This window comes from Pristis pectinata, chromosome 3 (assembly GCF_009764475.1).
Source record: "Pristis pectinata isolate sPriPec2 chromosome 3, sPriPec2.1.pri, whole genome shotgun sequence".
NCBI lineage: Eukaryota > Metazoa > Chordata > Chondrichthyes > Rhinopristiformes > Pristidae > Pristis > Pristis pectinata.
This window is the reverse complement of record NC_067407.1, coordinates 109,510,050-109,536,556: the sequence shown is the minus strand read 5'-3', so window position 1 is coordinate 109,536,556 and position 26,507 is coordinate 109,510,050. Positions and strand designations below refer to the sequence as shown.

General features: G+C 39.4%; 1 protein-coding gene across 1 annotated transcript in view; it reads left to right on the top strand.

Moving 5' to 3' along the window:
• Positions 1–26,507, top strand: part of ush2a (Usher syndrome 2A (autosomal recessive, mild)) — a 630,034-nt gene that overhangs the window by 166,009 nt on the left and 437,518 nt on the right. Inside the window, 6 exon segments of the mRNA XM_052011249.1 lie at positions 11,353–11,484; positions 11,925–12,038; positions 15,072–15,125; positions 16,291–16,331; positions 20,764–20,794; positions 24,260–24,332. Of these exon segments, the coding sequence (XP_051867209.1) occupies positions 11,353–11,484; positions 11,925–12,038; positions 15,072–15,125; positions 16,291–16,331; positions 20,764–20,794; positions 24,260–24,332 (445 nt within the window).

Here is a 26,507-nt window from a genome sequence, read left to right as displayed (position 1 = left end):
TTCTACCAATAGCCTCAGAATCAAACTCCATATTCACCATATTCTGAACACTCATCTACCAACAATCTCCAGTTATTAAAACTCAAACCTAACATTCAATGCTTCACTCTCACACATTTAGCTCAGTCATCAGCCTCACCCATGTCTCATATTTTGCACAGTGCCAGCTATCCATTCAGTAATGATAGAAATCTCACTCAGTCACAGCACAATTTCTTCTCGATAATCATATTTTATCACATTTTATCAAGTCATATTTTCTTAGCTATTGGCAGAATGTCATTTATCCCTTTGAATCTATGCCACCTCTCAGAACAATTCCATCAGTCCCATTTTCACAAAGCAGCATAGTCATACAGCAGGTAGTGCTGCTGGGTCAACCTCCATGTCATCTGCAAACTTATTAACCCATTCCCCCACTTCCTCATCCAAGTCATTTATAAAAATCACAAAGAGCAGGGGTCCCAGAACAGATCCCTGTGGAACACCACTGGTCACCAACCTCCAGGTAAAATATCCTCCATCCACTACCAACCTCTGCCTCCATGGATCCCATGCCTTATGACATTCTGGATGAGCCTACCATGGGGAACCTTTTCAAACGCCTTACTAAAGTCCATATACACCACATCCACTGCTCTACCTTCATCTATTTGTTTTGTCACCACCTCGAAAAACTCAGGCTTGTGAGGTATAACCTTCCCCTCACAAAGCCATGCTGACTGTCCCTAATAAGACTATGCTTCTCCAAATGCTCATATATCCTGTCCTTAAGAATCTTCTCCAATAGATTGCCCACCACTGATGTAAGACTCACTGGTCTATAATTCCCAGGGTTATGCCTATTAGCTTTCTTGAACAAGGGAACAATATTTTCCATTCTCCAATCCTCTGGTACCACTCCTGTGGCCAGGGAGGATGCAAAGATCATTGTCAATGCCCCAGCAATCTCTTCCCTCACCTCCAGTAGTAATCTGGGGTATATCCTGTCCGGTCCCAGGGACTTATCTATCCTAATATTTTTCAGAAGCTCCAACACTACCTCTTTCTTAAACTCAACATGCTCCAGCAGATTAGCCTGTTCTACACTGACCTCACATTCATCAAAGTCCTTCTCCCTAGTGAACACTGAATTAAAGTATTCATTAAGGACCTTCCTTACCTCCTCTGCCTCCAGCCACATGTTTCCTGAGTGGTCCTACCCTCAGTCTAATCATCCTCCTGTTCCTCACGTATGTGTAGAATGCCTTGGGGTTTTCCTTAATTCTACTCACCAAAGCCTTCCCATGTCCCCTTCCAACTCCCCTAAGTCCCTTCTTCAGCTCCCTCCTGGCTACCTGATAATTCTCAAGAGCCCTGCCTGATTTTTGCTTCCTTAACCTTAAGTATGCTTCCTTCTTCCTCTTTATTAAATATTTCAACTCTCTTGTCAACCATGGTTCCTCTACCTGACCATCCTTTCCCTGTCTCAGTGGGACCAACCTATCCGGAACTCCATGCAAGTGTTCCCTAAACAGCCTCCACATTTCTTATGTGCATTTCCCTGAGAACATCTGTTCCCAATTTACACTTCCACAATCCTGCCTAATATCGTCGTAATTAGCCCTCCCCCAATTAAAAACTTTTCTATATTGTCTGCTCCTATCCCTGTGCTTGGCTTGCTAAAGGTCAGGGAGTTGTGGTCACTATCTCCAAAATGCTCGCCCACTGAGAGGTTTGTCAACTGACCAGGTTCATTGCCTCATAGTAGATCCTCTATGGCCTCTCCTCTAGTTGGCCTGTCCACATACTGTGTCAGGAATCCTTCCTGGACACACCTAATAAATTCTGCCCCCTCTGAACCTTTTGCACGAAGCAGGTGCCAATAAATATTAGGGAAGATGAAGTCACCCATGACAACAACCCTATTATTTTTGCCCCTTTCCAAAATCTGGCTACTTATCTTCTCCTCAGTATCCTGGTGGCTATTGGGGGGTCTATAGAATACTCCCAATAGAGTGATCACTCCCTTCCTGTTTCTGACTTTCACCCACACTGACTCAGCAGATGATCCCTCCATGACATCCTCCCTTTCCGCAGCTGTGATACTATCCCTGATTAGCAATTCCACCCCCCCCTCCTCCTTTTACCTCCTTCCCTATCCCTTCTGAAACATCTAAACCCCGGAACATCAAGCAGCCAATCCTTCCCTTGCAACAGCCAAGTCTCTGTAATGGCCACAACATCATAATTCCACGTACTGATCCATGCTCCGAGTTCATCACCCTTATTCTTAATACTTCTCGCATTAAAGTAAAGACATTTCAACCCATCCAACTGACTGTGTTTATGCCCTGTCCACTGCCAATCCTTTATCATAATGCATCTACCTTTACATCAACTGCTCCATTATCTTACCTATCACTCTGGTTCCCATTCCCCTGCCAACCTAGTTTAAACCCTCCCCAACAGCTCTAGCAAACCTGCCCTCAAGGACATTGGTCCCTCTCGAGTTCAGGTGTAGCCCATCCCTTTTGTACAGGTCATACCTTCCCCAGAAGAGATCCCAATGATCCACAAATCTGAAATCCTGCCCCCTGCACCAATTCTTTAGCCACACATTCATCTGCCATATCTTCCTATTCTTACCTTGACTGGTGTGTGGCACAGTCAGCAATCCAGAGATTACCACCCTTGAGGTCCTACTTTTTAGCTTCCTTCCTAACTCCCTATATTCCCTCTTCAGGACCTCATCCCTTTTCCTATCTATGTCGTCAGTACCAATGTGTACCACAACTTTTGGCTGCTCACCCTCCCCTTTAAGAATGCTGTGGACTCGATCCGAGACGTCTCTGACCCTGGCACTTGGGAGGTAACAAACCAGCCGGGAGTCTTGTTCTCATCCACAGAATCTCCTATCTGTTCCCCTGACCAATGAATGCCCTGTCACTACCACATTCCTCTTCTCCCCCTTCCCTTATGTGTCACAGAGTCAGACTCAGTGCCAGAAACCTGGCCGCTGTGGCTTTCCCCTGGTAGGTCATGCCCCCAACAGTATCCAAAACGATAGACTTGTTATTGAGAGGAACAGCTACAGAGGTACCCTGCCCTGACTGCCTATTCCCTTTCCCTCCCCTGATGGTCACTCAGCTACTTGCATCCTGTAACCTTGGTGTAATTACCTCCTGATAACTCCTGTCTATCATCGCCTCAGTTTCCCGAATGATCAGGAGTTCATCTAGCTCCATGTTGACGCCCAGGAACCCGAAGCTGCTCACCCTTTCCACCGCTGACCCTTCAATGAATACTGGTGTGTGTTCTCCTGACTTTCCCTTTATTGCAGCACCATTTAGGTACTGTAATTTATCCCTGTTATCGGTGGGTGGTAGGAGAATCAGGGTGAAGTTGATGGGTGTGTGCGAGGGAATAGGTTATTGGAAAATAAGTGAGGGAATATTGATGGGATTGCTCTAAGAGCTGGTATGGACTTGATCAACTGAATAAAATACCATATTTCTGATTCTTTTCCAGATCCATGTTCACCTAAGTTATGAGTTACCATAACGATCATTTTCAGATAAGATAAGATATCTTTATTAGTCACATGTACATCAAAACACACAATGAAATGCATCTTTCATGTAGTGTTCTGGGGGCAGCCCGCAAGTGTCGCCATGCTTCTGGCGCCAACATTAGCATGCCCGCAACTTCCTAACCTGTACGTCTTTTGGAATGTGGGAGGAAACCGGAGCACCCAGAGGAAACCCACACAGACACGGGGAGAACTTTATAATGAGTGTGATATAAACAATTTAAAATTGCTTTAAATTGCAATTTAAAATTGCTTTTACAGGAAATATGAGTGCAATGGAGGATTACATAAACATGCAGATCTTTCAGTACTTTCTTTTATATCACATGTGATGCTTTTCACCTTTCCAGACTTGACTGTAGCCTCTACTTTAAGAAAAAATATAAAGTATTAAAATCATGGGCTGTTTTGACCCCAATTACTGCTGCTTTATTTCTGGAATCATCAAACTACAATGAACATTTAGCTATATAGCTTGATACAGAGAAGAAATAAATATGTATATCAAAAAAAAATATTTCCAACTTTGCTGACAACTATTCCACAGAAGGAAAACCTGCTTTTACAATTTCCATCCAATGCAGTGGGTAATCCGACCATAAAGCACCCAAATGTGGCAGATTTACTGCAGGATTGGGAAGGGAGAAGTAAATCTGGTCAAAATGTTATCACACCAGGCAATAAATTTGGTATCAAACTGAAGTATGATAACATCATTTTGCCTAATGGAAAATATCTCAACACCTGTGAGTCAAACGAGGTGAACAGGAGAATGGCTGCAAGTTGTTAGAGCTCTTGAGTAGTCACCGTATCTGTGTATTCTTTCTGGCAGAGAACAGTGAAAAAGCATCTATAAATCAAATGAACTAAATTATTAACTGCAATATATTATCAGCTTATAAGAGAGCATGCTTAGCACAAAATGGACAAAAGTAAGTAAGGAAGGGGGAGGGTGGTTTCCATTTCACCTCTGTTCTCCCCAAGGTCGAGTGGGTTAAGTGCATTACGTTGGGGGAGAGCCCAACTGAATACAATTTTAAAGGTGAATAATCAGACAAGAGAACAATAATTAAGAATTGGAATTACTCTGAGTGGAGTTCAACAGAAGATTGAGAAAGGCTGCAGAAAGAATATCTACTTCAGATAGAAGGTTTGAAATAGCACGAAACACATGATGTGCAAATAGATACATCGAAGTTTAGGTTTAATTTTAAATCAACAATTACCAACTGAAGTAGTTGGCCACTGAATTAAACAACATTGCCGCCACATATTAAAAACCTTGAGTGATAACATGAACCCTTTGAAGGTTTTGCCTCAACATTCATGGCATTACATCCAATATCAGAGTTTTCCCACTCTCCACCTAGCCCCACACCTCCTCCAATAGAAAAAGGGCAATTATCTAAAGCCATTAGAACCAAAATTTCAGTAGTTGATTAGAAAACAGAATTATAAAATCATTTTGTGAAATACCTTCAAGCATGCACTAGATTTGTTTCAGCGATTCATACATAAAAGAGATTTGTATCATATGACAAAAGTCAAAGCTAAAGTAATTTGTCAGTGAAACAAAGGAGCTGGTCATTAACTTCAGGAAGGGGGGTGGTGCAAATGCTCCTGTTTACATCAATGGTGCTGAGGTCAAGAGGGTTGAGAGCTTCAAGTTCCCAGGAGTGGATATCACCAATAGCCTGTCCTGGTCCAACCATGTAGACGCCACAGCCAAGAAAGTTCACCAACACTTCTACTTCCTCGGGAGGCTAAAGAAATTTGGCATGTCCCCTTTGACCCTCACCAATTTTTATCGATGTACCATAGAAAGCATCTAATCCTGATTCATCACGGCTTGGTATGGCAACTGCTCTGCCCGTGACCGCAAGAAACTGCAGAGAGTCGTGGACACAGCTCAGTACATTACGAAAACCAGCCTCCCCTCCACGGGGTCTGTCTACATTTCTTGCTGCCTCAGTAAAGCACCCACCCCAGACATTTTCTTTTCTCCACCCTCCCATCGGGCAGAAGATACAAAGGCCTGAAAGCACGTACCACAGTCTCAAAGACAGCTTCTATCCCACTGTTAAAAGACTATTGAAAGGTTCCCAAGTATGATAAGATACACTCTTGATCTCACAATCTACCTCATTATAACCTTTCACTTTATTGTCTATCTGCACTGCACTTTCTCAGTAACTGCAACACTTATCCTACATTCTGTTATTGTTTTACCTTGTCCTACCTCAGTGCACTGTTGTAATGAATTGATCTGTATGAATAGTATGCAAGACAAGTTGTTCACTGTACTTCAGTACATGTGACAATAATAAGACAATTTACCAATTTACTTTACCAATTTCTGAGCTTGGTTTGATTGTCTTAGGGTATCAGATAGGAACTTTCCAAAGTTTTCCTCCATTTGGGTCAATTTCTATTTATTTTTTTGTTACATATGTTCAGCATGTATGTTCAATACAGGCATATGTGTTCCAGTCAGGTTTCCTTGTCACTTTCCCAAACCAACTCTATTCTGTTCTTTGTTCTCTTTTTCCTTGTTTGCTCATCAAGCAATCCTTTAAATTCACTGATGCATTCTTTGGTAGTCCATTCCACATTTTTACCAATTTGTCATAATTACTGTGTCTTCTTGATGGCGTGGTTGAAGAATGGATGCGTTATGATGCACACTTCATCACATTTATTTACCACAGGTTGGGTAAATTGCTACAACATTTCCTGTCAATGTATTTTCCCTAAGTGTTGTCATTAGACTTCAGTGTAGATTACATAAATATCTTATGCTTCTGGGTTTTCAACAGAGTGATCAAAAATGTTAAAATGTTATTTGGCATGAGAAATTACTAAGTATCAACTGCTCAAAAAACTTACACCCCAGGCACCCAAATTAAACATTCCAGGATTAGGATGTATGCACTGATGACAGTAGTGTGTTGCCTGCATGTTAAAGAACCACGGGACCCACATGATGCCAGACCAGGGACATGATTGGAATTGGTACCTAGAACCAGGTTGGACCCAACCCACTTTTCTGGGCTTGAAACCAGATTCAGGTCCAAAAATGGGTCCAAGCTCAAGGATTGTATAGCTGGTCATGAGTATGTGACTATAATCTGGTGGAGTACTGGTGGGTACAGTTGTGTCACTGCAGAGCATTGGGGTACTGTACAGATGGGTACAGGTCTATCTCTGTATAACCTTAGGGTATAAAACTGGTGGGTACATTTCTGTTGCTGCGTAATACCAAGGTAAAGTACTGAGATGGACTGGCCTATTGCTGCTAATAACTGCAACTTTAAATTGCTCTTTTCAAGGGCTGGTACAATTATAATGGGCTGTAAACTTCTTTTGAATTGCAATCCTTGTCACAGTCTCCCTCCCAGATTTTACTCTTGTTAGATACAGGCACATCTACATGCGACTGAGGAATTCCCAGATAAAGCTGTTGTTGTCAAGTACAGTGATTATTTGAAAGGAAGATCTTCCCTAGTTAGGGAAGTGAAAAATGTTTTCCCTCTGAGAATAAGATGTAAGCAGCTAGCTATGGAAAAAAACAACTTTGGGCTGATATATTTTATTGAATGTCTTGGAGATTTGTCTTCAGGGTTTACCTCTGGAGACAGCATTTGCTTCTGGAAGCAGTGTTTGACTCAGAGGTCCACATTTTATATCTGTTTGGGTATAAAATGAATCTCTGACCCGAATCCGACCCTACAATAAACAATCTGAACCCAACTGAGCTTGAACGCAAACATTTTTTTTTGTTACCCAAACTTGATACACATAGTTGAGTTCTATTGGGTTTGGGTCAGGGTAGTCAGGCTCCAGCAGATGGGCAGGGAGCTTCTGAGGTTAGAGGTGGTCTCTTCATGGACTTGAGGTACTTTCTCCAGGCAGTGAGTTATAGAGTTATGTTTCTATCTGCAATCAATCTGTTATCCACTTGTTAGCTCTGGATTCAGGGGCTCAACTGTGAGGGCCACTTGCCGGGCTCCATTTCTGGGCCTGGATTCATAACTGAACCTCAGCAGTATGTCACTACCGTCCTTTTAGTGAAGGGATTGTCAATCAGCTGACATGTTGTACGCTTAAATATGCTGACATATATATACTCCCAGTTGTCACATTAAATCTAATGGGGTGGATTTTAAATGTTAAAAACAGCAAGATGCTGCAAGAACTCAGCAGGTCAGGCAGCATCCGTGGAGGAAAGCAGACGGTCAATGTTTTGGGTCAGGACCTTTCTTCAGGAAAAGGAGAAGCTCAATATATAGGAGGGAAACAGAACAGTGATAGGTGGACAAAAGAGGGGAGGCAGGGCGGGCACAAGGTGGTGATAGATGCGGGGGAGGAGGGGAGAGCAGATCCACTGGGGGATGGGTCAAAGGTATGGAAGCAGGCAGCATGGGGGGTGGGGAGGAGAAGAAAAGGAGAGAGAGAAAAATGGCAAGGAGTAAAAAGAGAGAGAGGCTAGGAAAGGGGGGTAAAAAAAGAAAAGAGGCAAGGTCGTGGGGGGGGGGTGCGGTTGGTTTACTTAAAGTGGGAGAATTCAATGTTCATCCCGTTAGGCTGTAAGGTCCCAAGAATGAAAATGACATGTTGTTCCTCCAGTTTGTGCTTGGACTTCTCCTGGCAGTGGAGGAGGCCGAGGACTGACATATCAGTGATGGAGTGGGAGGAGCGAGTTGAAGTGACTGGCAACGGGGAGATGCAGATTGCGGCTACGGACGGAGCGTAGGTGTTCTAGTCTGTGTTTGGTCTTGCCAATGTAGAGGAGGCACCAAATGCAGTAGATGATATTAGGGGAGGTGCAGGTAAGTCTCTCTCTCACCTGAAAGGACTGTTTGGGTCCCTGGATGGAGGTGATGGATGTGGTGTAGGGGCAGCTGTTACACCTATGGCGGGAGCAATGGAAAGTTCCCAGGGTGGGAGCGGGACAGGTGGGGAGGGAGGAGTGAAGTAGGGAGCCACAGAGAGAGTGGTCCCTATGAAAAGCTGGAAAGGGTGGGAGGGGAAGATATGGTTAGTGGTGGGGTCCCGTTGGAGATGGTGGAAGTGGCGGAGAATGCTGTGTTGGATGCATAGGCTGGTGGGATGAAATGTGAGGACAAGGGGGACCCTACCCCTGTTGGGTCTGGGAGGGGGTGAGAGCAGAGGTGTGGGAAATAGCAGAGATGCGGGTGCAAGTTCTCTCGACCACAGTAAGAGGGAACCCACGGTTAGTAAAGAAATTGGACATCTCTGATGTCCTGGAGTGGAAAACCTCATCATGGGAGCAGATGCGGTGGAGGTGAGAAATTGAGAGAAATGGATAATGTAGACAGAGAGAAGCTGTAATCAAGATAGCTGTGGGTGTCAGTGGGTTTGCAGAAGATGTCGGTGGATAATGAATCTCCTGAGATGGAGATGGAAAGCTCGAGGAAGGAGAGAGACGTATCGGAGATAGTCCAAATGAATTGGAGAGGCAGGTGAAAATTAGTGGTGAAATTTATGAAACTGTCTAGTTCCTCATGGGTGCAAGAGATGGCACCAATGCAGTTGTCAATATAGTGGAGAAAGAGTGGGGCCAGAGTAGGCTTGGAACAGAGACTGTTCAATGTAGCCAATGAAAAGGCAGGCATAGCTGGGGCCCATGCAAGTGCCCATGGCTACACCCTTGGTCTGTAGAAAGTGAGAGGAATCGAAAGAAATGTTGCTTAGGGTCAAGACAAGTTCTGCCAGGCGGAGGAAAGTGTTAGTGGAAGGGGACTGGTTCTATGTTTGAGAAACAAGCAGAGGGCAGTGAGGCTGTCATGGTGGGGAATGGAGGTATATAGGGACAGGACTTCCATGGTGAAGGTAAGGCCGTGCGTGCCAGAGAACTGAAAGTTATGGAAGAGTTGGAGAGCATGTGAGGTGTCATGGATGTAGGTGGGAAGGGATTAGACCAGGGAGAACAGAATAGTGTCCAGGAAGGAGGATACGAGCTCAGTAGGGCAAGAGCACGCGGAGACAATAGGTCTGCCGGGACGGTCCTCCTTCTGGGTAATTTTAAATTTATTTATGAAGAGTTAGCCCATTCAACTTAATCCTGAGGATTTATAGGTCCTTTGATAGTCAACCCAACCCCAAGCAAATACTGCAGATGCTGGAAACCAGAAATAAAACTGAAAATGCTTAAGATACCTATAGGTCAGGTATTCTTCTTTGGAAAGAAGAACAGAGTTGACGTTTCAGGGCAATGCCCTTTCATCTGCTTTAATAAATGTCATTGACCTGGACCATTAACTTTGCTTCCCCACACCATGCGAGTATTTCCAGTCTGATAGGTGCTGAGGTCCTTGGCAAAGGTGAAAAGAATGTACTTAGTGCACCAGTGAGGGAACAATAACTGGAGCAGTAAGGAAGTAGCAGAAGGCAATGAAGGGGCATTAAGGAGGCAACAGTGACTGCAAAGAGGTAGTCAGTGAAAACTAGAGATTTATTTATTCAAACGTGACTATTTACAATCCTACTTATATTGATCCAAACATTTCACATGTTACATTAGTTATAACATTGTTATGTATGCAAATATTCATAGAAGTCTAATCTTCTTTTCTCTGCAACTTAATGCTGCTGTCTGTATTCTACAAAAAAACCAAAAAATTATTGTCTCTCTAATATTGAAGAAAATTTAAATTGTGAAATATTAGTCTTTTACCTGAATTTGCAAGGCTGAAACTGGAAAAAAAAGTAAAATGATGGTAGGTATGCATGCAATATCATGCACAAAGAAAGTGAGCAGCTTGTGAATATGATTATATTGTTAGTATTATTGTTAGCTTGCACATAGGAGTTTATTGTTGGTTTGTATTTTTGTCTACAGTGTATTAGAAAATGTTATACCATGCTACTCGACACAGTTCAATACCTTGTCCAATTGTGAAAGGTAGCCAATCATATTTTGGACAGGCTTTATTAATTGATTTTTTCATAGGTAAACATTCTGTCAAACTTATTCACGGTCTTAATTTTTTATCATCTTGTCCTTGTCATCTCTCTATTCCTCCTCTATATGCTGCCATATTCATGAGGCAAGGAAAGAGATTCTGCACTTTTTCAAGACTTTGAGTGCCTGTGCTATTCAATGTATTCTGCATCAAACATACTTGATGCAGTAGCAAGTTTACTTTGAGGGGAGAAACCACTTTAGGAAGGCATTCCACCTGGATGCCTGGTTTGCAGCTGATTATATCCACAAAATGATACCATAGAATAGCTTGCATTAAAATGGAGGAAAAGCAATTGAAATTTGAATCTGTGGCTGTAGTAGTCTGAAAGGGCCCCATGTTAACCATTACTCAACTTGTCTCCTGCCAGATAGATTTTGAAATATAGCAATGAGTGAGCAGTGATTGTTCAGATCTTCACAGTCCTATACAGGATTATGAAAAGTGACAGTCACTCTCAGTTGTAAGCCAATGTATCAGAGTATTATACATTTCAAAGTGCTTTGAATAAGGATTGTAGAAGTTAATACTATGGAAGATCTACATACCCTTTTTGTGAATTCGTAATAATATATTAATTCAAAAATTAAAATAAATATGCAAACTTTTTTGTGGAAGTCTGGAAAATAAATCTGTCTTCATTGTATTCATCTGTGATAGAAAGTTGCAACTTATAGATTGTAATAATTATGCTAATTTTTGCATTCAATTTACTGTAGCCTTTAATGCTGACAGATGTATTGTGCTTCTTATGAACTTCTGGTCTTTATCCAACTCTTATTTCTTTCCTCCCAGCATCACAAAGTGTGCCGACTCCCTCAAGGATTCGCAGTATAAATGGTTACAGAGTTAAAGTGAGTTGGGACGAGTCTGCTGAGGTCAGAGGTGTAATTGAGAAGTACATTTTCAAAGCATACAATGAGGACAGTCCCAGCACACTCTTGTCAGGGCCCACATTACTGCCATTCAATTTCTGGCAGCTAAATTCCACAAACTGATGAAATGGCCAAGAAAATTGTTGTGTAATGAATGCATTGCAGACTACTGTAATTGAATTAAAGGCAGTACGACACAGATATGGACACCTGTCCAATTACAGACAGGATAAGGTGTTTACTGTTGCTATTCGGGGCTACATGAAGACGACAAGAATCTTTCCGCCCACAGATTAATGTAATGAAGAGGGATAGATTACAGTGGATGCTGGCCAGGCAGTCACTGATATAGCTGCATAAAACAGAGAAGTGTGCTTGTAGAACATTTTATACAGGCTGTGTGCTTAATATTTTAATTTGATTATTTTAAACTGTTATTTCTACATAATAAGGTAATTTATACTTGCCAATTCTTGTTTGTTCCCTTTATAGGAAACTTGACTGGCTTGATCTATTTTACAAATTATGGCATAACACTGGCTGTGTGCACTTTTGCTGGCTGTGCAGAAAGTGCACAAACATGGAAACTTATAACACCAGAAGAAGGTAAAGCAATTTGAGGTTTGCTCTCACATTTAAGTGATGAAAACTAAAATAGGTGAGAAACTAAAGAATTGAAAAGCCATTTGCTGGAAAACTCCAATTTAATTTGATGACAAAGTACATTGCCAGGTCATAATTGTTCCATTTTTGGTGAGAAAATGAATCAAACTCGATACCGTTTAATGACATGCATCTTTAATAGCTGTAATGCAGATTAATGGGCTTTTTAATTGCTGTTACATTGTTCATGCAAGAGCCTCGTCGTTAATATGAGGCATCTGAAAGATTAATGAAAGCTTCTTCATTTTACTACAGCAGGGAAGTAAATCTAAAGACAGTCTGACTAAAAAGAATTGATTGTACGGCAAAGTATGAAATTGGAAATCAAATGCTTGATTTCCATGAGCTTAAACTGACAAAGATTTTTTTTTTTTGCTAAGCCTTCTTAGTACATTCAAGTTTACCATATTATTCAACACATTTTATTTAACCTTCAAGTTCATTGTTTGGGCTGCCTCTGCTGCTTAGGGGGATAGGTTTCGATTTTGCCATGATGTCTAAGGAAATACTTGAATATGCAGCATATCCATGAAGACAGTGCAGACCACAACTCCTGCCATATAAATTTCATTCAAAACTGCAAATGACTTAAACTTTTAGTGCCAAGGAACAGATTCTTCTGCAGAAACATATAATAGATTTACTTTGCAGTGCTGTGAAAGAGTAATTACCATCTTTTAATCTAATTTGGCCACTGTTCCTTGAGTTCCTAAATGAAACTGTGGAATGACTTTAACAAGAACTTGAATACAGAATATAACAATACATGAAAATAAATTATTTTAAATGTACCAAAGTCTGTTTTGAAACAACTTATTAATTATGACATATGTAATATATTAATCAGGAAATAGTCTTGTTGTTATTGAACACAAATGTAAAGAGTAAGCAGATTTTTTAGTTGATTTGTTTTGATCCAGTCTGTCATAACTTATAGTCAATTTTGCTGCTTGTTCTTTGTTCATCAAACAGCTCATACCATGAAAAAGCAACAAACATGGAATCAATATGTAATTGATATGTAGATATATCTATTTGTGTGTTGGAACCAGTGTTATGCATGCAACTCATATTGTTCTTCAAAAATTAGGTTTCCTCTAATCAGTACTATTTAGAAGATATTGATGGTTATTTTGAATTAACTGTTATCAGGTTGCTGTTTCTCTCTTCACAGATGCAGATAGATTCTTAAAATATTTGTAGTGTGTTTGGTTTATGGTTTGCCTTTTGCATTATTATATTCTTAAGGAGCTACAAATTGGAGTTCAGTATTGCATTTAATCCTCACTCCCTGGAAATTACCGATAGCACTATAGTCCATTGACTGCTTGTAATGGTGATAAAATACCAGATCAAGAAATTCCGTATCCATATGTTAAGCATTCATCCATTAATATTGCCAAGAGCCATAAAGGAAATATAAAAATGTAAAATAAAAAGAGAAAATGCAGGAAATACTCAGCTAGTCGGGCAATATCTATGGAGAGCGATAAATAAAATTAATGTTTCAGACCGAAGACGTTTCAAAAACTTGATTGATTTATACCTTCTGGTCATAATTCAAGTATTTAAATTAGGCATTCCAACAATGATTAAAAGAACATTTTTTAAATTAAAATTAAAAGCTAAAAACATTGTCATAAAAATAGTACATATCAAAGCTTGAACTCTAAAATAAAACTCTCATTAAACGAAGCAATAACATTGTTAAAATGTATCTATTAAGAGGTAACTTGGTGTTTAAAGATTCATCACATAAGAGTTCAGAGAAAACAAGTATCAAGAGCAAATATAGTGTGAATATTTGATATCTTATTAACCTTTAAGTTCTTTGCCATGTTATTGTAGCAATATTAACATCTTAACCAAAGCTTCAGCTTAGAAATAGCTGTTGTGCCCTTTGGAACTAGTTTCGACCAATGGTCTCGGACCTGAAACATTAACTCAGTAACTCTTTCCATATATCTGCTAAGTACTTCCAGCATTTTTTTGCTTTTCTTTCAGTCTCAGCTTTGTTGAAAGCATTTGAGAAGCAAAGTTGATACTTTAGGTCAACGGTCCTTCAACAAGTTTAGGTTGGAGCAGTGTAGGCACCAAAGACAGAAAGGTCAGAGTGGGAGTGGAATGGAAAATTAAAGTGAGAGCTGACTGGAAGCTCAGGGTCACCTTAGTAGGCCAAATGTACGTATTCTGAAAAGCGATCCCCCCAATCTGCATTTGGTTTTTCCAACATAGAGGAGGCCATATTGGAAGTTTCCAGACTCTGCAGTTTTATATTTAACACTGGCTCTGTGGGCATGATGTGTATTTGTAAACATTATATTGATACAAGGGCTGAGGTAACAAGGTAATTCTATTTCATAGTGAACACTTTATATATTGAAAATAAAAATATTCACAATCAAGAGAGTTATCTGATGGAGTGGATTATATACTCTTCATAGAAAGTTCATGTTTTTCTTCATTTAGATAAATGTAAAGTTGTTGGGTTCTGGACAGAATGGACTTCTGATCTACTCTGCTAATTAATTCGTCTTCACTCCATTAGTTGACTGGCCAGGTGGTGAAACTAAAAATTTAGCTTTTTGGCCTTCCAGCTCCATTCAGGAATGCATTCTAAGAGTGTAACAAAACATGCATGCCAACATGTCAGAGTTACATCATGTGACAATTGCATTCCATGATTATAATATTGCTTTCATTGAGAAAGTTTAAACATAACCATTTCTAAGATTAGTGATTTATTTGTAAAGGCACACAGAAAGGATGAATCCTTGAAGTATTTATACTCAATTTTTGCATTCCTAAAGTATACACTATTTTAATATTCAGTTTCATATATCTCTGAAATATTTGCTTAAACTGCATCACTTCTATGAAAACTTAAGATTGACGTTAATAGGACCAAGAGAAAATACAAACTGCATGCTAACTGTTCACCTACAACAAAGTCTATTGATTTTTTTTTTCATGAAGCACTCGAAGAGTGTGATATGCGCAGTCTGATATTGACATTTGGTCTTGCCTTGGGTAAGTAAATTTTGACCTGGGGCATGTAGAGTATTCATCATGGCAAAACTTCCATTCTGAAAAATGAGCTGATGCCTCTTGATGTTTGTATTCAGGATTGATGGAGTTCAGTCTCATACTGATGCTGTAATATTGAGACCAATGCTGAGTGACCTTATTATAATAGCTATATCTGAAGCTGCTGTTGCAATTTTTAATGCATTTTGTGACAAATTTAGAAAAATCATGCAGTGGTTGTAATTTCATATTTTTGCTTATAATTAAAACTAAAATTTACTTGTTATTATAATTAAAACATGATACATAATTTTGTACTCTATAAATAGTAGGAACATTCAAAGTTCTGTTTGTTAAAATATTTTATAATATCTTAGACATTAAATCAACTGAGAATAACTGTGTTCAATCATTAACACAGACTACTGTTAAAATTTATTTAACTTTATGTATAATTAAGCAAAATTACTAGTGTAGGGAGCATCATCATTGAAATTCACACATGTACCACATATTTTTAGTGCTGTGTGATAGATTTTGAGTGTAAAAGCAATTGCAAGATATGATAGCCACATTACAGCGCTTGCACATAATGTAATTTACAATCAATCACTTTCTTAAGTGGGAGACACCAATTCAGAAAGCCTAAGAATGGAAGAACATGATAAACAGGAGGAAAGGGGAGTCCAATCAACCCTCAAGTATGTTCCGTCATTCAAAACAATCATGTTATTGATTTGATTTTGACCTCAACACCACATTCCCTCTCTCCACATGCCCATTGACACCCTTACAGTCCAAATGTCTGTCAGTCTCCACCTTGAATATATTCAATGCCTCTGTCTCCACAGCTCTCTGGGCAAGAGCAAACCCTCTGAGAGAAGGAATTCCCCCTAATCTCTAGTCTAAACGGGCTTCCTCTTGTTCTGAAACTGTGCTCTCTAGCTCTAGATACCGTTACAGGGGGAAACATCTGCTCAGCATCCATTTTATCAATCCCCCTTGGAATCTTATATGTTTTAATAAAATCATCTCTCATTCACTTGTTTACCTGCACACCAACTCTTTGTGTGTCAGGCACAAGGATCCCCCGAATGCCTTTGTACCAGAATGGTTTGTAGCCCTACCTATTTAAATAATAGATAGGTCTTTTCATTCTTTCTTCCAGAGTCAAGTGAAGTTGAGTGCACAAATACATTGAACTACCAGGTAAGGAGTTTGTACGTTCTCCCTGTGTCTGCTTGGGTTTCCTCCAGGTGCTCCGGTTTCCTCCCGCATTCCAAAGACGTATGGGTTAGGAAATTGTGGGCATGCTATGTTGGCGCCAGAAGTGTGACGACACTTGTGGGCTGCCCCCTGAACACTCTACGCAAAAGATGCATTTCACTGTGTGTTTTGATGTACGTGTGACTAATAAAGATATCTTAACTCACTTGCAGCAGCAGCACAGGCAGGTAGATTCAGAAAACAACACACAGTACACACAAATCATACATAAATTATACAGGACATTGAAAAAAACTGTGCAAAATAATACATCAGTGCAAAAAAAGCACAATCAATGACAAGTTCATAGTAGTGCAAGAGGTGGTCCGTAGTGTTCCATTGCTGACGTAGGATTAGGATTGTACAGGTCAATTCAAGAACTTGATGGTTGTAGGAAAATAGCTGTACCTGAACCTGGTGGTGTGGGACTCCAAGCTTCTCTACCTCCTGCCTGATGGTAGCAGTGAGAAGAGGGCATGAACTGGATGGTGGGGATCCTTGATGATAGGTTGTGGGGAGGGCTGTGCCCATGATGGACCAGGCTGTGCCCACTTGAAAGTGGACCTCACATTTTCCCAAGTTGTACTCCATCCGCCTGTCTCTTGTGTACTCAACCTATCTATATCCCTTTGCAGTCTTTTTGTGTCCTCCTCATGACTTGCTAATCTGCTTTCTTTGTATTATCAGAAAAAGTAACTTAAGTACACTCAGTCTATTCGTCTATATAATTTATATATTTTGTAAGTAGGTGAGACCCCAGCACTAATTCTGAGGCATCCAACAATTTACTGATGCCAATCTAAAAATGCTCATTTATCCTGCTTTTTTGTTAGTTAGGTAATACCCTATTCATTATTTCCAAAACTATATGCTTTTACCTTGTGCAGTAACTTTTTGTGTGGCTAATTTTGTATCTAGAGCTAGAGAGTACAGTTTCAAACACCTTCTGGAAATCAAAGTACATTAAATCTACTAGTTCCTTTTTATTTCCCCAGTTAGTTACATATTTAAAGAAGCCTAGTAAATTTATCAAACATGTTTTTGTTTCATAAAACCATATTGACTCTGCCTGATTGTCTTAAGCTTTTCTAAGTATCCTGCTATTATCTTATCTGTATTCCAGCATTTATTCGATGACAAATATCATGCCTACTGGCCTATAAATTCCCACTTTCCTGAATAATAGCATTACATTTCAAGTGTTCTAATCCCTGGGACCTCTCTGTAATCTCAGAAATTTTGGCAGATTACAACAGTGCAGCCATTTCCTTTTAAAACCCAAGGATGTAGGTCATCAATCAGGTCCAGGGGACTTATTGGCTTTTAGGCCTGTTAGTTTGCCTAATATTTTCCCTATTAGGATGTTGATATCTTTAATTTTCTCCCTCTCTGTAGCCCATTGTTTAAATTGTATTATTGGGATATGTTTAGTGTCTTCCTCCATGAGGATGGATCAAAAATAATTATTTAGAATCTCTATCATTTCTCTGTTTACAATTATTATTGTCCTGTCTCAACCTCTAAAGACCAGAGAGTCCAAAGTTTAGTTATAGAGTTACAGCACAGAAACAGGCGATTTGGCCAACTGGTCCATGCCGACCAAGGTGCTGCATCCAAGCTAGTCTCATTTATTAGCGTTTGGCCCTTAACTTTCTAAACCCTTCCAATTCATGTACCTGTACAACTGTCTTTTAAAAGTTGTTATTGTACCTGCTTCAACCACTTCCTCTGGCAACTTAGTCCACATAGAAACCACCCTTTGTGTTTAAAAAAAAGTTGCCCTTCAAGTTCCTTCCCCTCTCGCCTTAAATCTATACCCTCTAGTTCTTAAAATGCCAACCTCCTTCCCTCTCCCTTCTTCCTCTCCTTCCCCTGCCCGTCTCCCTCTTCGCCCCTCCCCCAACCCCCCCCTTCTCTTTCCCACTTTATATTTTTTTAATTCATCCTTTACAAAAATCTTAAACCTGTGGCCTAATGCTTATCTTCGCAATGTTGAATTTTTTTCAGTTTAATACCATTTTTAATTTCCTTAGTTAGCACCAAATATTGTATCTTCTCACTGACTTTTTCTTCCTCACCAGAAATGTACCTTGGTTGAGATTTACGAAATATCTCATTAAATGCCTGCCACTGCTGATCCACTATATTACCCTTTAGTCCATTTTCCCAGTCCACTTCAGCCATTGCCTTTGTCTTTACTTAAGCTGAGGACACTAGTGTCAGACCAAGACTTCTCACCCTCAAACTGAATTGAATATTCTACTATGCTATGATCACTCTTTCCTGGAGGATGCTTTACTGTGCAATGCCAAATCGGCAGTTCCCCTGTGAAATTCATGTATATATATAATACTTTGTGCGGACCATATACAGGAATGTTTTTAAACTCAAGAAGGCGCCTTACATTTGCATTATTTTCAGGGTCATAATTACCTGCAGGTTTGTTGGGAAGTAATTTTGAACTGAACACCCTTTATCCCATGGAACTGAAGGCTGTGATTAGAAATTATGTCGTGAAATTTAGTGAACTCTCAGCTCAGTGCTGTCCCCATTGATGCCTTTTTTTAATATTCATTGAAGGGACGTGGGCTTTGCAGACTGAGCCAGCATTAGTTGCCCATCCCTTGTTGCCCTTAAGAAGGTGATGGTGAGCTGCCTTCTTGAACTTCTACAGTCCTTGAGGTGTGGGTATGCCCACAATATCATTAAGGAGAGACTTCCAGGATTTTGACCCAGTGATAGGGAAGGAACAGCGATATCTGTCCAAGTCAGGATCGTGTCTGGTTTGGAGGGCAACTTATCCTGGGTGCTTTATTAGTTATTCATGTGTGCTTCAGCATGATGAGGTACAAGAATAGAGGGACCAAAGGCAAGGTTGACTTGCCAAGGAACCCAAAAGATTGAAGGAGAGCCCATCCCAAAAATGTCTACCTCCAAAAGCATTCAAGAGGTGGGGAAAGGAAGCACTCATGTTGCTCCTCACTGTAGCTCCTCTGTAGCTCTTCACAAGAAGGAAGAAGTATTGATTATGTGCTTGTATAACTCATATGTGCCCGATGTGACTGCACATGTGCTCGCATTCCTGGGCCAATATGTGGACAGAGCAGAAAAGAACACAGACATTCAAGGCATAATATCTAGACCAGCAAAAGAAGTAATCTTTGAGGTGATGCTGAAGGCAAATCTGGACACAAAGTGGCCTCATGTAAAACAATAGCCTGGCAGAACTTTTAAAGGAGGGCTACCAGGAGGCTAAATGTTGCAATTTGTATGCCACAGATGATCACCTATACAAGTTGTGCCAAAATTGCAAGCAAGACAATGATTCTGACCTTCACTGTCATCCCTTGTGACAAGTGTCACATTGAGGAGGAAGAGAATATAGAGAGAGCAAGGTAGAAGTATGATATGAATGACCACTGAGCTCAGTCAAGAGGCCAGAGAAAAAGTGGAGAGCAATTTGAATACTTGGTGGGTTTTTGCAGGAGTTTACTTACCACACCTCAGCAATCATCAGCCATGGTTATGATAATGGTCACTTGGACAATCAATCAGGAGGCATTGAATGCTGTTCTTAAGGCTTCCTGTGTGGACGCTACCTCACCATTATAGAAGTCAAAGAATTGGTTGGCTGCCATCTTCTTTTGCAATCTTAACACATCAAAATGATTCACTGTGCTTATCCCTTGATTCTGATGAATTAATGAGCGGCAATTTTCCAGCAGCTTCCACTGCTGGTGGTAACATCCCAGCTAGTTGTTCTAGCCAGCAGCTTCAACTATATCATCAAAGCAATTCAACAGTCTGGCAGAGCTAACAGCAAGGTTGACTCCTGATTGGAAGGATCAAATATAGCAAGCTGTGCAAATTTTCAACAACACTGCTGATGGAGCACCACAACAAAACACCTGGTTGAGACCAGACAAATCAGTGCAGTTCCAACTAAACTTCCTGTTAGCATCCCACATGCTCAAGGCCACGTGTATTTAAGGGACCCACAGCTGCTTTTGCTAGTCTTTTCCCGTGCGTTAACTGTCAATGACTTTTATACAGGTCCCTCTGAAAATCTTTCAACTTCTCAATATTTAAAAACAAATATTCTGACTTTCTATTTTTTCTGCCAGACTGAATGACCTCATTTTTGCCACATTATATTCCACTTGTCATGTCCTTGCCCATACATTTAATTTGCCTAAAGCTTCACTGTGTTCTCCTCAGAGTCCACATTGCTACCTAGCTTTGTATCATCAACAAATGTGCATATAACACACCTGATCCCCTCATTTAAATCATTCATGTAGACTGTGAATAGCTGGAGCCAAAGCAGTGATCCAAATGGCAGCCCACAAGTCAAAGCCTCTTAATCTGAGAATAGCAACCTCCTTTGATGAGGTCATTTATTCCTTTTCTGCATTCTATCTGTGCACTTCAATTTTGTTTAGTAATCTTTTGCATTGTACCACACTGAAGTCTTCTGGAAGTCCAAATACATCATATCAATGATTTGCCCTGTATATTCTCCTAGTTACAACCTCAAAACATTCTCTACAGATTTGTCAAACATGATTTCCCTTTTATTAGTCCATGTTGGCTTTGTCCAAGCCTATAATTACTTACTAGGTGTCCTGCTGTAATTTCCTTAATGACAAATTCCAGCATTTTCTGCACTACTGATGAAAGGATAACTGATCTATGTTTTCCTGTTTCTTTTCTCCCTTCTTAAATAGAAGGTTTACATTTGCTATCTTCAAGTCTTTGGGAATAATACTAGAATTTGTGTAAGTTTGAAAAACGATAACTGATACATTCATTATCTCAATAGCAATCTCCTTTAAAACCTATATGATCAGGTCATTAGACCCTGGGGATTTATCACTATTTTATCTCAATTTTTTCATAAATGCTTTCAACTAATGCCAGTTTCTTTGAGCTCTTCATTCACTCTAGACTTGCACTTCACCACTATTTCCAAGAGGTTTTATGTGTTTTCTTCTGTGAAAACAGACCCAAAATGTTTGTTTTATTTCTGTAACATTTCCTTTTCTTCCAAAGAAATCATTCTTGCCTTGATCTGAAGGGATCCATATTAAATATTGTAATCTTTTCCTTTTTACCTAACTATAGAAACTCCTACAGTGTGTTTTTCTCATTAGCCTACTTTCTTATTGTACTTTCCATCATCAGTACCTTGGTCCTCTTTTGCTGAATTCTGAAAATTTCCCAATCCCCAGGATTACTGCTGTTTCAGCAACATTTTACACCTTTTCCTTTGATCTAATACTATCTTTAACTTCTCTTGATGGCCACAGCTGGACTTCTTTTCCTGTTATTTTTTTGATCCCTGAAGGGGATATAAATTACTTATAATATATGCATTAGTTCTTTAAATATTAGCCATTGTTTATTAGCATTCATACCTTTTAATGTAATTTCGGTTCTCCTGTTCACTATAGCCAAATGATATCCATGCCTTCATTGTATATTTTAGTAAGAATTAAGACCCTAGTTTCAGATTGAACTAAATCACTTCCAATTTTTATATAAAGCCCCATTTTATTCCCTGAATTCCTCTTAGCTACCAGATCATCAAATAACCCTTTCAAAATAGCCTAAATAGCCTGCTTGCTCATTGTGTCCACCACATACTGATCTTAAAAAAATCTCTTATACATTCCACATTCGGTTAGACCAGTCCATATGTAGTTTAAGGTCATCCATGATACTTGCATTACATTTGTATGATTTCCTGATTTTTATAATGTTCTACATTAGCACTACTGTTTGATGGCCTGTACACAATTTGCATCAATACTTCCTCTCCATTATGGTTTCTTTGGTGCACCCAAACAGATTCAACTTACTGGTTTTCTGAATGACAATCCTTCCTCTCCATGACCTTTATCGTATACACTAATATCTGAGCTTTCACCCTTTTTTTTCATGTTGGCCATCCCTTCTAAAGGAGCAGTCATTTGGAAGAGTTAATCCCTGACCTTGGCCACTTTGCAATTACATTTCTGTAATAGCTATTAGATTGTACCTATTTATTTCTATTTATGCCATAAATTCACCAATCTTGTTATGAATAGTCTGTGGCATTCTGAGAAGGAGCCTTACTTTGCTTTACCATTTTTCCCATTCTGAATCTAATTCGTGGTATATTCTTATGTTTGTATGCACAGCCCCTTCCTGGCAGACATTAGTTACCATTACCCATTTTGCCACCATGTAATAATACTTCATGCCTTTTCTTTAACTTTCTAAGTTTTCCTTCAACCTCTCTTTCTCTTTCTCCTCCTCCCCTTTCCCTATTATTTAGTTTGAAGCCTTTATCTATTGCCTGAATTGTTCGATTTGCTGGGGCACTGGTCCCAGCCTGATTCGGTTGAAACCTGTCACAACAAAACAGCTCCCCTTTCCCTCATACCAGTATTATTGAACCATGAATTTGAGAGTATTTCTCCAACACCAACCTTTAAACCACCAATTCAGTTCTCTGATGTTACTTGCCCTTTGACAATCTGCATATATAGTTCAAGTAGTAATCCATAGAGGTTCTGTTTTTTTTAAATTTGGACCCTACTACATCATATTCCTTCAGCAAAACTTCCTTTTTTTGTCTTGTCTATATCATTGGCTCCCACATTGACTATGACAGCTGGATCTTAACCCCTCCATTCCCAAGGGAATGTCCTTAACCTTGGCATCAGGCAAGCAACACAGCCTTCAATTCACACTTGCATCTGTGGAGAAAGGTATCTACTTTCCTAACTCTGTGGTCTCATATTACCACAATATTCCTTTTCACTCCTCCAACTTGATTGGTCTCCTGTACTGGACAGTAAGAAACTTTTCCCAGTAGAAGAGATGTCTAAAACTAGAGAGCATAGGTTTAAGGTATGAGACAGGATGTTTAGAGGGAGTGCTGAAGTCCACATTTAAGTATCTAGGTGAGCACTTGAATCACCAAGGCCTGGAAAACTACAGACCAAGTGCTGCTAAATAAGTATAAATGGGTGCTTGATGGTGGGCCAAAAGGCCTCTTTCTGTGCTCTGTGACTTTTGAAAAGATAAACGCTGCCCTATCCATAGAGCTCAAGAATATTTTAGCAATGTGTAAAAGGTAAATACACATTTATAATAACACTGGTTTGATGCAAATATCACAAAGTAAAGCTGATGAATTGCACTTAAATTCAGGTGTACTTGCTCTGTGTGTTTTGATCAAGACACTTTATGCCAGTGACATAATGCTTTGTCAGCTCTAATCTCCCATTGTTGGTAAACAGTTAACACAATGCCGCATTGCCATATTCTATACCAAGCTTTCCATTTTTTAACCACTTTTGCAAAATATTAATGCTAGTAGAAACCAATTATACAAATGGCTCATTAGAGAATATATTAGTTCCAACTGACACATTTTGCACTGCAATGCATATGCTCATATTTAGAACAATAAGTATATTGCAAATATATCTGCATATAAAGTCGTATTTCATAATTTTAAATGGAACTGATAAAGTAATGAAGTAATATGTACAAATGTGTATACTACGATAAATATATCTGTACCAATAAACTGCCCTAAATTTATAGTGTTAGGACAAGTTGCAATGACTTTGAATATCTAATTTGCATCTGCCTAGACAAGGGCATATAAGAATGATTAACCATTTTGATTTAACACAGTAAAAATGGAAATGATAAATTGAATAAAAGTTGCTTTATTAAGAAGAGTTCTGCATACATATGATTAGATAAATTTCCATTTAATGTAAATACTACCTAAGATCATTTTTATCTGTTAGTAATATTTTTCACTTTTAACTCCTGTGGTTGTTCAGGCTCCATCTACAATATTTTTCTTACTTCACTGCTAGTGTCATGGTCTTTACCAAAGCAGCCAAATGGTATTATCACCTATTACATTTGTCCAAAGATGTAAACTAATCTACACAAGCAGTGAGCAAATATACACTGTGTTGGGTAAGCTTTTCATTAATAATCAGGCACAAATAGTTAAACCTTAAGTAAAAATATACAGTAGGCTATTGCTCCATATGAAAATTTATGCAGCAGATATGCATACCAGAAGAAAGTTGTATTAAACAGTCTTTGAACACATATTCAAAATGTAAATTACTTACTAGGATGACTGGTTTGTCATGAATTATTGTCAGGTTGCATTATTACAGATAATACAATCAAATATTGAGTTATTCTCAAGTCTCTGATTTTGTATGCTTCCAGAATTAATCCAAGGTTCAAAGGGGTTTGAGTTCACCCATACACCCCACATTATAATAGACTGACTTTGTGAGATGCATTTTGTTCATTTTTATTTACTTAAAAGACAGTTTAATTACAAAAGAAGCTTGGCTGTCAAAAGGCTATTGTGCTCTTGTTTTAGTGACTTTCATTCACTTTCTATTTTAATATCTGTTTCATGCATCCCTCTACATTGTTTCTTTGCAAGTTATTTATTCAGATTTCCACTGCAGCTCTATTCTTTCTTATGAAATGTTAATATCTCAATACCTTCCTTTTTTACTTCTTTGCTCTTTAGCTGTTAGTGGCTGCAGGCTGCATCCTTACAGCCTTCCACCTCTTATAGTTTCCCCATTCAATTCCTTTGATCTGCTATCTTTACTCTTATCCTTTTGGCTTGGTCCATTACAATTTTTCAACTCTTAACATACAATTCTATTCAAGCAGTTTCACCTTCCTGTCCTTTTTTTCAGGTTTTTTATTTGATCAACCATAGTGTTCATTCACCTTATCCTGGCTTTATCCCATAATCTATAAACGGAGTTATCATCAGCGCAAATGTTATTGTGACATGACAACGGCTGCTTGCACAGGACTACTGTTTGATTGTGGCTTCCAGCTATTTTGATTCTCTTTCAAGTTTACGTGACTACAAGGGCACGTATGCAGTTTCCATCCCAATCTCTGTCTAAATTGGCTAATTTGTAACTGGCTATCAAGTGATTTGTCCCCAAAAAATTTTGGATTCTCTCTGGTAATTTCTTACCTTTTGTACTGAGGAAGTACGCAGCCCTTTTCTAGGAGTCTTAACTAGAGACAGAATGGTACATTCCCCACAACTCAGGGTTTATATTCCTTGCCTTGTTGTCTTGATTTTAAGGCTGTTATCATGGCTACAAATACCTGGAATTAACATGACTGCAAATTAGCTTGTTAATTTTTAAATCATTCATGGTGTACAATAACAAGGAAAACTGCTTAGGACATTTTTTTTTAAATAAGTCTCTCTGTGCCTTTCATGGGTTTCAATGGTCCAATATGTTTGCCCTAGATGTATGATCCACACCCACATTTCCACTGCCAGAAACTCAGTGATAGTATAGTAATAACGGAGTACAGCTATTATGCACATGTGCTTTGGGATAGCAATGACACCCGGGGCAAAGAGGGGGAGATGCTTCTGAAGTGCATTCAGGATAACTCTCCTTAAAGTTATGTTTCTGGCCCAATGAGGAAGATGGTTCTGGGAAGTGAGCCCGGTCAGGTGGACCAAGTATCAGGGGAGCATCCAGGAAAATGATCATACCAAAGCTATAGAAACGTATGTAGATCAGTTCAAAGTAAATATAGTCAATTGAGCAAGAGCTATTTTCAGTTGGGACTGGTTCACTTACAGTCTAGGTGCAATGCCATGGGAGAAAGACAGGAGAATCAAACACAGAGCAAGCTAGATGTCCAAAAGGATGGAGGGTTTAAAATGGAGGAGAGTACAAAGAATATATGAAAGATGCCAGGCAGTCAATGAGGGAGAACTAGGCTGATTACTGAAACTTTAAGGGGAAGTGGAAAAAAAGGAGCATGAGAAAGTACCAGCAGGAAATGAAAGAGGGAATTCAAAAATATGCCTTGTGAACAGGAAGGGGACAGATGGGGATGATCAGAGACCCAAGGAGGAAATCTTTCATGGAGGCAGGTGGCATGGTTAAGATATTTAAATAAGTACTTGACATTAGTCTTCACGAAGACAATATGTGGCTGACATCTTAATAAAGAAAGATGTAGACTGCTATTCATGCAGTGAGTGCATAGCATTTTGAAGAACAGCAGTTGGTTGGTCAAGGAAGACTG